Genomic DNA, 12,226 nt, shown 5'->3' with positions numbered 1-12,226 from the left:
CTAAAATATAACCTCCTGGGGAGTTCCCTGGTGCCCTAGTGGTTAGGATTCCAGGCTTTCACTGCTGTGTCACCTGGGTTCAATCCCTGGCCAGGGAACCAAGATCCTGCAAGCTGTGTGGTGCAGCCAAAAAAATAATAATAAAATAAAATAAAATAACAAAGGAAAACATAAAAAAGATGAAAAGACAACCCTCAGAATGGGAGAAAATATTTGCAAATGAAGCAACTGACAAAGGATTAATCTCCAAAATTTACAAGCAGCTCATGCAGCTCAATATCAAAAAAACAAACAACCCAATCCAAAAATGGGCAGAAGACCTAAATAAACATTTCTCCAAAGAAGATATACAGATTGCCAACAAACACGTGAAAGGATGTTCAACATCACTAATCATTAGAGAAATGTAAATCAAAACTACAATGAGGTATCACCTCACACCAGTCAGATTGGCCATTTACAAACAGTAAATGCTGGAGAGGGTGTGGAGAAAAGGGAACACTCTTGCACTGTTGGTGGGAATGTAAATTGATATAGCCACTATGGAGAACAGTATGGAGGTTCCTTAAAAAACTAAAAATAGAACTACCATATGACCCAGCAATCCCACTACTGGGCATATACTCTGAGAAAACCATAATTCAAAAAGAGTCATGTACCACAATGTTCATTGCAGCTCTATTTACAATAGCCAGGACATGGAAGCAACCTAAGTGTCTCTCGACAGATGAATGGATAAAGAAGATGTGGCACATATATGCAATGGAATATTACTCAGCCATAAAAAGAAATGAAATTGAGTTATTTGTAGTGAGGTGGATGGACTTAGAGTCTGTCATACAGAGTGAAGTAAGTCAGAAAGAGAAAAACAAATATCGCATGCTAACACATATATATGAAATCTAAAAAAAATTTTTAAATGGTCTAAAGAACCTAGGGGCAGGACAGGAATAAAGATGCAGACATAGAGAATGGACTTGAGAACACGGGGAGGGGGAAGGGTAAGCTGGGACGAAGTGAGAGAGTGACATGGACATATATACACTACCAAATGTAAAATAGATAGCTAGTGGGAAGCAGCTGCATAACACAGGGAGATCAGCTCGGTGCTTTGTGGCCACCTAGAGGGGTGGGATAGGGAGGATGGGAGGGAGACGCAAGAGGGAGGAGAATTGGGGATATATGTATATGTATAGCTGATTCACTTTGTTATAAAGCAGAAACTAACACACCATTGTAAAGCAATTATACTCCAATAAAGATGTTAAAAAAATAAAATAAAACAACATCATCCAAACCCCATTTCACTCCATCTCCTCACCCACTTTATTTTTCTCTATAGACCTACCATTCTCTGAAATTATATATTTCTTTGTTTACTTGTTTGTTACCGTCTTCCATACTAGAATGTAATCTCACGAGGGCAGGGACCTGTGGGTCTTGTTTACTTCTCTATCCTCCATGCTTAAAAAGCAGTGTATACATAGCAGCCCCACAATAAATATTTGTTGAGTGAATACAGGAAGTTCGTTCTCTTACCCTACAAGTTGCTTTTCCATTTCTGTTCATGGCACTACTTTTATCCTAGTCAAATTACCAAACTTGGGAGTATTTTTGACTCAACACTTTCCCTCATTTCTACATTTTATCATTGCCTAGACTTTTCTATTCTTCCATGAGCCCATCCCCTTGCCCTCTATTCCCACAGACAGTGCCTTAGACAATTGTCTTGTCATCTCATCCTGGGACTATTGCAATCACTTCCCTCAGTATTTCTGCCTCCAGTCTATCCTGCCCATCACACCAGCCGAACTGCCACTGCCCTCAACAAATTACGACCTCCTATTACCCCATCCCGCCCCACAAAACACAGGAACACACACACATACACACACTCACACACACACATGCACACAACACCCTCCCAACTTCCTGAGTTCAGACACCATCAGAATAAAATCTCTACTATTCCTCTATGAAAATCCTTTCCTCCAGTTCATCTGGTCTCTCTGTTCCCTGATCTTGCCTTACCTTTTCCTGACATTGTGTACACTGTTCCTCTTACCGGAAATACCCTCCACACATTACTCTGGTTACATCCCCTTCCCATTCTCCGTATCCCAACCCAAGTCCTCCTTTCTTTATAAAACTCCCATTAACCACTAAACACCATGGTGATGTCTCCCACCTCTGGCCTCTGGTCTCTAGCACCCACTTAAATGATTAGTGGTTTTAATCATTTAAGGCTTTAAAATTATCTAATGCTTTTTACACACAAACACACACACACAAGCATGTGTGCACACATGCATACACACACATTCATTTACCTCTGCTGGGCATCCTACCCACCTCCAAATACTACCAAATTGAAAAAACGTGCTACCATTTACTCTCTACCCATGTAAAATTACAGAACATTGGATCTATAATTGGTTCAATTTCTTAAGTTTTAGGATGAACAAACTGAATCCTAAAGAGGCTAGGAGACATTAAACAGCACTTTTCCAGTTCCAGTAATCTGACTATTGTCTCTTGTTTTAGAATGAACTTCAGCTCCAGAATAATACACTTACCACGAAGTTCTTTTTTCCCCAGACAGAATTTGATAGAATATATGGTAGTTCCTCTCTCCAGGCTGCTGGAAAACCACCCGGGATTTTTCAAGCAAATCTGCATGATGAGACATGAGTAAAGATTCAAACGTAGGTGTAGAAGAAAAGTAATTAGACAGTGCTGTAGCTACTTACAGTCGTCGATGTCTGCAGATGACAGCTTGCCTCTGGCACAGAAGTGCACCCCGATGAACTTGTCCTGGGTGGACACAGAACACAGCCTCCTATTGAAACATTCCAAGCAGTTGCAATGGCTTCATTACACACATCACTCCCAAAGTGACTACTTGCCCCAAAGTTAAAAAAACGCAACACGGGTCTGTGACGGCACCGGTTAATGTCGAGAGGCAGCTGGGGTGTCATCAGGACTAGCCGTGGTCCTGGAGTCTAGCCTCAGACCTGCTGATTGCTGGCTGTGTCTTCTTTTTTTCTTATTATTTTTTTTTTTATTGAAGTGCAGTTGATTTAAAATGTACTAGTTTCAGGTATACCACAAAGTGATTCAGTTATACATACATATATATGTATGTGTGTGTGTGTATATATATATATATTCTTTTTCAGATTCTTTTCCAGTACAGCTCACTACAAGACACTGAGTATAGTTCCCTGTGCTATACAGTAGGTCCCCATTCATTATCTATTTTATAGATAGTTATGCGTATATATTAACCCCAAACTCCTAATTTATCCCCGCCCCCTTGGCTGTTCACTCTTGCGTGCATTATAGAATCTCTCTGGGCCTCAGTGTTCTTATCTAAAAATGAGAAAAATAATATCTGCTTGGCGTATTCTTCCATTTATTAAACAGACATTCGTTGAGCATCTGTTATGATCCAGAAAACCTGCTAGGCACTGGAGATACCACATTAGAAAAGTAGGTGTGTTCATGGCTCTTCTAGATTCTAGGTGTAAGCAGCTAATGTAACAGCTCTAATGTAGGAACATTTGGTGTGTTTTGAAATCAAAAGAAAAGGCAGTTGTGCAGGAGTGTAGCAAGTAAGAGAAAAGGGGGCAGAAAACGGAGTCTGAGTATAGGCAGGCAGCAGGCACCGTATCAGGTAAACCATGTGGCCACAGGAAGGAATGGGGTTTTATTTTGTGCTGAGAAGACATTGGGAGGTTTTAAGCGAAGAGTAACATGATCTGACTTGTGTTTTAAACACAACTTTGACATGAATAATAGATGGGGCTCCCTTCCTTCCCTGTCAATGAAAAGCCATAAGATAGGATCTAGTGGGGCAGAGAGTCTGCCCAGAAGTGACAGAGCCCAGGTGCATCAAGACACAGCCAAGGAGGCAGTCCAGGGGGCTAGAGCCCGCAGGATGAGGATGTTGGTGCAGAGGGGAAGACAGACTGGTAGACGTGTACCCATGCGAGGAAGGAATCAGACCAGGACTGCAGCCAGGCAAGAGAAGAACGGCCAATACAAGGTGATTAAGCCATTAAGTTAAAAAATGCAGGCTACTGGGAGTCACACACACAAACATACGCATGTATATATATACACATATACGTGCACATATGTGTACCTCTATGCATGTGTACATTTACATATAAATATGTGTATTGTCAACTGAAAAAAATGCACAACCTAAAAGTTGAGAACTATGTTTATTCGGTGGACTTTCTGAGGGCTTAAGCCCAGAAGACAGCCTCTCAGGTAGCTCTGAGGGACTGCCCCGCAGAGGTAAGGGAGGTCCCTGGATATATAGGAGTTTTTACAACAAAAACCAGGTAGTTAGAACATCGAAAGACTACTGCTCATTAAAGAAAATCAGACATCTCAAGTTAATGAATTTAGTGCTTTTCTATGTATGGGAAGATGCAAGAGTCTGGCTCATTGAAATTGTTCCTTTGATATGCACCTTAACTATCTAGGGCCAATATCTTGCTTTTCTCCAACCTGAATCCCCTCAGGGTGCACAGTGGTGGGGTAGGGGGCGACTACAGTGGCTGATGGCTTGATGGCTGCAACATCCTTTTTTACTGATATGGCAGGTGACATTCTTCGTTCATAGTATACATACAGAGTATTAATCGAAAGAATTTAACCTGGATTTCTTGATTTTTTGAACCCTTCTTCTCTTTCCTTCTCCTTTCTTTCCTTCTTTCCATTCATCCATTTTGTTTACTTTGCTTTTCTACTTCTTTCTTTCCTTCTATCCTTCCAACTTTTTTCTTGTTCTTGGTCTTTTTCAGTTGCTTTCTTTCCTTATTTACGTTTCTTTCTACTTACTGTTCTTTTCTTTCTTCCTTTTCTCTTACTCTCTTCCCTTTCCTTTATCTTCCTTTTTTCCCTCCCTCTCTTCCATCCTTCCTTTTGCCCTCTCGGTTTTGTTTTTTTTTTTTTCAGCTTTCTTTCTTTCATATTTAAGCGGAAAATCCCTCCACATTCTAACAAACCCCAAATCTAGCAGTTGTTTTGTTGCCCAGTATTAGTACCTGCTATGCAGCCGGACATCGCAAGCAGATGTAAGTGTAGTCAGGGCAACTCTAAGGCTTTGGAGGGAAAACAGCCAAATCAGCAGGAGGCTGTTATTTAATTATGCCTAGAGACTCAAACAGGAAGCCTTCTGCAAATTTCCTTGTAAATTATATAGTGGCTCCCTGCCACTCATTCTTGGCATAAAACGGATTAGTGAAGCTTGAGTTTGAAATCCAAATCCTTCTTCTATCATGGGACTGCTATTTATCAAAAGCTACTTTAAAAAGTGCCTTCTCCCCGTGCCCCCCAAAAAAATCCTCAATGAAAAATATGCGGGGGCAGGGAGGCCATAGGCAAGAGTAGAAACAATAATTGTAGTAAGTGAATTTGGAAGTGCTTACTAAAATGACTTATTACAAGGAGTATAGGAAATTATGAAGGAGAAAGTATTTACAGATCTGTAAAATGTACTAAAATATAAAACATTATTAGCATTTGCTGAATGAGCTTCCCTACTGGGAGTAGAAAGGAATTTGAAACTATTAAGATAAATATTTTCTTCCTGAAACTGACCAAACAGCAGAAGCTTCTCAAGTACATATTTCTATGTATTTTTAATTGTCTTAACGATGAAACTGGCAGACTTCCTTGAGGAATCTAATATTATGAACATTAATCAATAACCTTCTTTGATGTTCTAAAAATTTTTTTGGATCTGTGTGCTCAGGCATGAATTTTACCATTTGCTAAAAACTAAAGACTCTGATATATTGCTCAATCATGTTACTTACAAAGCAAGAGGAGTTGTCATTTCTCAGGGTTTTGGCATTTCCAAATGCTTCCAAGACAGGATTCACTCGTTTGATTTGATTTTGTAGAGTCCCCTGGGATACAGGTAAGAGAAATACAGCTGATGAAACTTTTCCCAGAATTCTGTAATATGGCAAGCCCTCCATACGCAGGGCAAACCTCATTCTTGTTTAGGTAACCAGTAGCCAAAAACGACTTCCAAATTTGGTGATGAAAGGTTATTTTGGAATGGGAACTCAAAAATAGATGGATGAAAGATTGATAATATATGACGCCCCATGACTTTTGTGGGAGTTCATTTATTTGCAGTGCTTCTCTTTTGGTTGGCATTGGCCTGAGTAGGAGAAGAAAACTGATATTTTACCAAAGTAAACAACAACAACAAATACCATAGCCTATTTCCAAACTGCGTTCCATATATTCCCCCTCATTGCTAATCTGCCTCTCTTCCCATTCAATCCTCACACCTGGAAATTTATCCAAAAATAATACAGCAGACGCAGCATTATTAAATTACATTTTTGCTTGCTATTTTTCCTAAGTAACCTAGAGGTTCATACCAGGCAGTGACTTGAAATGGTATAATTGGTCTTGAATTTGAATCATATTGGCTCAGGCTGATGGGCCAAAGCAGGTCACCTACACTGAGCGAGTGCTAATGACCACTTAGCACCTAAACTGCAACATAGCTTTGTTTTTTTCCAGTCAGCCTCAAAGATACATTTTATGGGGGGCATTTCATAATACGTGGTATTTAAGAATTTATAGATTTACAAATACTATATTCCCTCTATATATTATGGGTCTACTGTCCTTTAAATAAATAAAAGGGCTATATAAGCAAAATTTTTCACAGAACTTTTATGTATTATGTATTGTGTTATGTATTATCATCAGGCTCAATGGTTAGACCAAACAAACAAATGCACACAAAACAACCTAAAATGTACACACAAATGAAGTAATATCTAGTGAATAATAGAATTCAATGATACCTAGAGAAATCAATCAAATTCAGGAATGTGGTGGTTGGAAAGAAACTTTCTATGGTGTGGAAATTGGACTAGATTGCTATTTTGATATACTTCTTATCTTGCAAATACAGCAGGAAACATCTAGGATCATACTGAAAAAGCAAAGCAGCAATGTCAGACATAGATGAGAGGCTCCAACAGCTCAGTAACTCATTGATTTTGAGTTTTGCTCAGCATTATCTAATCTTATTTTGCATACCAACTCTCATGGTCTAGGTATCCTCAGATTATTACCATCAACCTGTTAATGGAGCTAAACAAAGTAAGCTAAAGTAAAAATTACCAAGGATAAAAATAATTAGAGAAAGAGAGAAGGTAAAGTTTTCAGAACCTAGAATGTGATTGAAGTTGAGGGTACATCCATTGGGCATTTGGGATTTGGTCCAGAAGTTAGTGGTAAAGGAAGCAGAGTTCTTTCTATTGGTACATATTTGAGGGATTCTGACATCTCACAGTAGCTAAAGAATTACCACAAAGAAGATATTCAATATTAAGAAATATCAAAAGTGGCCATTCAAGGCATTGGTAACCCTAGTTTTGGGGGAAGGTGGTTTGGATCTTAAGTAGTTAATTCTCAGAGGGTCCAAGCAACAAAGATCAGGCCAGTAAATGCCCCTTGAAACAGATCTGAAACAAATTATGTAATTTAATGTTTTCGGGTTATTGGTTCAGAGTACTTGATGATCCTTCCAAGAGGCAAAGGAAAAATGGGGAAAAAGAATTTTCTATAATTTTTTAATTGTTCTATGGTGCAGTTTCCTCCTTTCTCCCCATAAGTGATCGGGGCAGAGCCTCCATGATTAGCAGATAGGGCCACCCACCTTTTCTGCCAAGATGTATAAACACTTACTGGCTTTTCTCTGGATTCACCCGTGGTTGCTATGGTGGCAAATTACTAGATAATATGTTTGGTGTTCACAGTCTTTCCAGCACCAGATTCTCCTCTATGATTGGAAATTCAATGACACAGTTAACTGGTTCAGATTATAAATGCAATGAAAGATAAATAATTTTAACCATATAAACTAAGGCAAGAGGGAAAGTTTTATAGAAAAGTGGAACTTAAGAGGGAACTTGAAGGAGATGCAGACATTTAGTTGGTTGGGAGAAGGAGAAGGACATCTCAGGCTGGAAAAATATCATGAGCAAAAATCTGGAGTAGGGAAAGATCAAAGACTTTATAAAAATAAGAAGCCTGGGCTTCCCTGGTGGCGCAGTGGTTGAGAGTCTGCCTGCCGATGCAGGGGATGTGGGTTCGAGCCCTGGTCCGGGAAGATCCCACATGCCGCAGAGCAATTGGGCCCGTGAGCCACAATTACTGAGCCTGCGCGTCTGGAGCCTGTGCTCCGCAACAAGAGAGGCCGCGACAGTGAGAGGCCCGCGCACCGCGATGAAGATTGGCCCCTGCTCGCCGCAACTGGAGAAAGCCCTCGCACAGAAACTAAGACCCAACATAGCCAAAAATAAATAAATAAATTAATTAATAAAAAAAAAAAAAAAAAAAAAAAAAAGGAGCCTGTTCCTCATGGTCCTGTTAACAAAAAGCTGAAGAGTATCTTTGCTAATTAGAGATAGGTCTCCTCACCACCAACTGTTCAAGAGATTGTCACATATGAAGGCTACCATCACATGGACCTGGCCTTTACCTTTGATAATCAGCTAACTTTGTAATGTGGAGAGGACACAACGGTGAATTTATAGCCTCTCATCCAAAGCGTCATAGGATCAAGGCCTGCCTTTATCTGCCTGAAACTCCAGAAAATAGTCTATCCTCTCTGCAAAGGGCTGAACTTTAACCACCCTTCTAGCTCTAAGATTCTGAGACCTATTATTTTTCTGGGGATGGCTGAAGCCAATGGACAGCCCACCACATGAGGCGGCATCATCACTGCATAGGAAAGGCAAGAACTTGAGCATTTGACTGCTTCTCGAGTCCCAGCCTCTCCCCTCAACCACCATGTTGACAGTTCACCTGACCAGCCAATGCTCTTCCCGTCAAAATTAACATACAATATGGTATCAGTGAAATCCTTTCCATCCTTCTTCTTCACTCCCTTTTCTTGTCCCACTAAGCCTCACCATCTTTTAGTTCCCACTACTTAATGTACCTTGGCCTGCCCCATTCTGGCTGCTCACAACAGCATGTTATCTATTCTGTGGTCATACCCACTGGACTTTCAGTCTTTCCGCCCAGTTAGCCAGACCAGAGAACTTTGAAAATGATCATTTGGACAGGGAGCTCTCTCCATCAAAAAAAATGATTAAGGGCTTCCCTGGTGGCACAGTGGTTGAGAATCTGCCTGCCAATGCAGGGGACACAGGTTCGAGCCCTGGTCTGGGAAGATCCCACATGCCGCGGAGCAACTAGGCCCGTGAGCCACAACTACTGAGCCTGCGCGTCTGGAGCCTGTGCTCCGCAACAAGAGAGGCCGCGATGGTGAGAGGCCCGCGCACCGCGATGAAGAGTGGTCCCCACTTGCCACAACTAGAGAAAGCCCTCGCACAGAAACGAAGACCCAACACAGTCATAAATAAATTTAAAAAAAAAAAATCATTAAAAAAAAAAAAATGATTAAGACCAGCATGTGCACCGCAGGTTCCAAAGCATCTTCTAAAATGGGAGGCAGCCGAGCTGGCACCATATTTGGCTAATCACTGACTAAAGTGTTATGACAATTTCCTATCTTACTCTTGCCTAGAATGTATTCGGTATCTAAAGAACAACAATTCAAAGGCAGTGAATTTATGTTTCATATCCAGTGAAATGTAGGTGTCTGTTTCGATTGAAACTCTCACCGCTGGCCAAAAAGAAAAAGCAAGGCAAACACTTAACGTGAAGAGTACAGACTGATTCTTTCAATCTACAAAAGAAAGGAAAATGTCAGATCATTCTTCTACCAGAGCTGCCATGTATTGGCATGAACTTATTCAACATTTCCTTGGTTACGGTTTGAAGTCAGACACAAGGAGAAGGATTTGCTCTGTATACAGTTAGAAAAAAATACCATTTCAATGGTACAAAGTAAAATAGATTTTCTCTTGTCTCTATGTAGGCCAGTCATAAGATCATACAAACTCTATCACTCTTTCCTTGCTCCAAATACAAATGGTAAATGACGAATGGGTGACATATCGCTATTTTAAGCCTTTTATTAAGCCTAGTGTAATAATAGCTACAGAATAACCTCTTTGTGCCAGACATTCTAGCAGGTACTTTTTGTAATAAAAGCTGACATCTACAGGGGGCTCACTCTGGGCCAGACACGGCTGAGCACTTTCAAGGCATTATCTCACTTAATTTGATATGCGAGCTAATCGTCCCCATAACCCTAGGAGGTAGGCCCTATTTTGCCCACGTTTTATCCAGAAGGAAACGGAGGCTTCAAGTGATTAGGCAACTATAAAGGCCATGCTCCACTAACAATGCCTACCTGCCTCTTAGTGACACGGAGAAAAAGTAGATCAGATATTTTTACCCTTCATTTTGTAGGGCAGCCACTTACTGTGAAGCATAACCTGAAAGGCATTCCTGGCCACAGCGAAGATGTGACGGGGAGCCTCTGATCGCCTCTTCCCTTTGTAGACGGCTGCCACTGCTCTGTGTTACACTGGAAGCCACTTTTGAGGGTTGATGCTCACACAGGAGAGACCCTGACAGAAGATCAGACAGAAGACAGAAGATCAGAAAAGATTTCCGAAAACAAGTTAGGAATACTTCCAGGTTTGTCAGCTCTTTCAATGTCAGGTAACATTTGCTCGCATATTTACTTATAAAGGAACTAAAAGAAAGAGAGCTTTTGGATTCTTGCACAGCAGGGACTTCTAATAGGAAGAGACAGAACCAGGTTAGAGTAACAAGGGGGCCTGGGATTACCTCTCCCCTGGGAGATCTGTCAACCACTAACTTGTCTGACACACACACACACACACACACACAAACCTTTTGAAGACAAGGAGGACGCTGCCAGCAGGCTTGTTGATTTTGGTAACCAGCTCTCAGGCATTTGAGGCCCAAAGCGAATCTGTGCCTCAGCAAGATTAGGAACCTGATGCTTAAGGCACTGGGGTACTAGCTCATGTGGGTCACTCAAACCGTGGTGGCTGGACCGTGGCTATGATATGTGCACGTCTTAACCGCCAGAACCTGTGAACGGGATCTTATTTGGAAAAGGGGTCTTTGCACGTGTAATTAAGGTAAGGATCTCGGGATGATATCTGGATGGGCCTTAAATCCAACAGCTAATCACCGTATAAGAGACGCACAGAGGAGAAGGTGATGTGGAGATAGAGGCAAAGATTGGAGTGACGCGGCCACAGGGAATATGCCAAAAGCCACCGGAAACCGGCACAGGTAAGGAATGATTCTCCCCTAGAGGCTCCAGAGGGAGTGTGACTGCTGAGTTTATTTGATCTTGGACTCCGGCCTCTAGAACTGTGACAGAATAAGTTTCTATTGTTTTAAGCCACCCTGTTTGCGGTAATTTTGTTACAGCATCTTAGGGAAACAAAGACAGTCACACCGTAAATCAGAGCGTCCAGGAGCAAGCTGGCTGCATGGCAAGGCTGCTATAGCAATGGGTCCCAAATGCCATCATCTTTGCCTAATCTGCTCAGTGCAGCTCCTGCTGAATAGATTCTGAGTGAATTAAAGAAGCTGAGCAACCAATCATCACCAATTTAATGAGGATGAAAAAAATTATTCCATTTATTGAGCACTAACTAGGTAACAGGCACTGAACTACATGCTTTACATTCTTTTATTCATCCTCCAAGCTACCATGGAGAGACAGGCATTATTATCCCACTTTACAGATAAGGTGACTTCAAAAAGAAAACTACTAGTAAGAAACAGAGGTGGCATTTGGACACGGGTCTATCATGCTCCAAGCCTCATGCCTTTACTTTAGGATGAAAACCTGTGGGAAGGGATATGAATACTGACCAAATAAAATTGGGGAAACGCTAAGATAATGTCCCTTCCCAGTGGGCATTTCTCAAGGATTATTCTCATATGAGTATGCTTAAATTCAATATCTTTTTCACCCAAAAGACGGCTGGGACATTGCCAATGTGGTGTCAGCATTCTGTCTCAGGAGTGAAGCATATACGCGTACATAGATCATCCAGTGGTTATAGTGCCTCTTCAGGGCGTGCAGCACAGATGCTTTATTGAGGCGAGTCAGCATTGCCATGTCTTCAATCATTTCAAACTCTTGGGGATTCATCTGCTGGATTTCGTCCTCCTTGACACTCAGACTCTTCAGAGAGGAGAAAAAAGTAAGATATATTCCCCTATTTCTTCTGTGCTCATTCATTTTTGCCATGCACTGGGAAGAACT

General features: G+C 41.2%; 1 protein-coding gene across 1 annotated transcript in view; it reads right to left on the bottom strand.

The window, feature by feature from the left end:
- The window catches only part of MYH15 (myosin heavy chain 15), a 167,654-nt gene that overhangs the window by 147,938 nt on the left and 7,490 nt on the right, over nt 1-12,226 (bottom strand). Inside the window, 7 exon segments of the mRNA XM_028167709.2 lie at nt 2,580-2,673; nt 2,751-2,814; nt 5,835-5,927; nt 7,738-7,831; nt 9,721-9,748; nt 10,391-10,538; nt 11,996-12,145. Coding sequence (XP_028023510.2) covers nt 2,580-2,673; nt 2,751-2,814; nt 5,835-5,927; nt 7,738-7,831; nt 9,721-9,748; nt 10,391-10,538; nt 11,996-12,145 — 671 coding nt within the window.

The sequence above is a fragment of the Balaenoptera acutorostrata genome, chromosome 4, assembly GCF_949987535.1.
Source record: "Balaenoptera acutorostrata chromosome 4, mBalAcu1.1, whole genome shotgun sequence".
Lineage (NCBI taxonomy): Eukaryota > Metazoa > Chordata > Mammalia > Artiodactyla > Balaenopteridae > Balaenoptera > Balaenoptera acutorostrata.
This window is presented reverse-complemented; position numbering and strand designations above follow the sequence as displayed.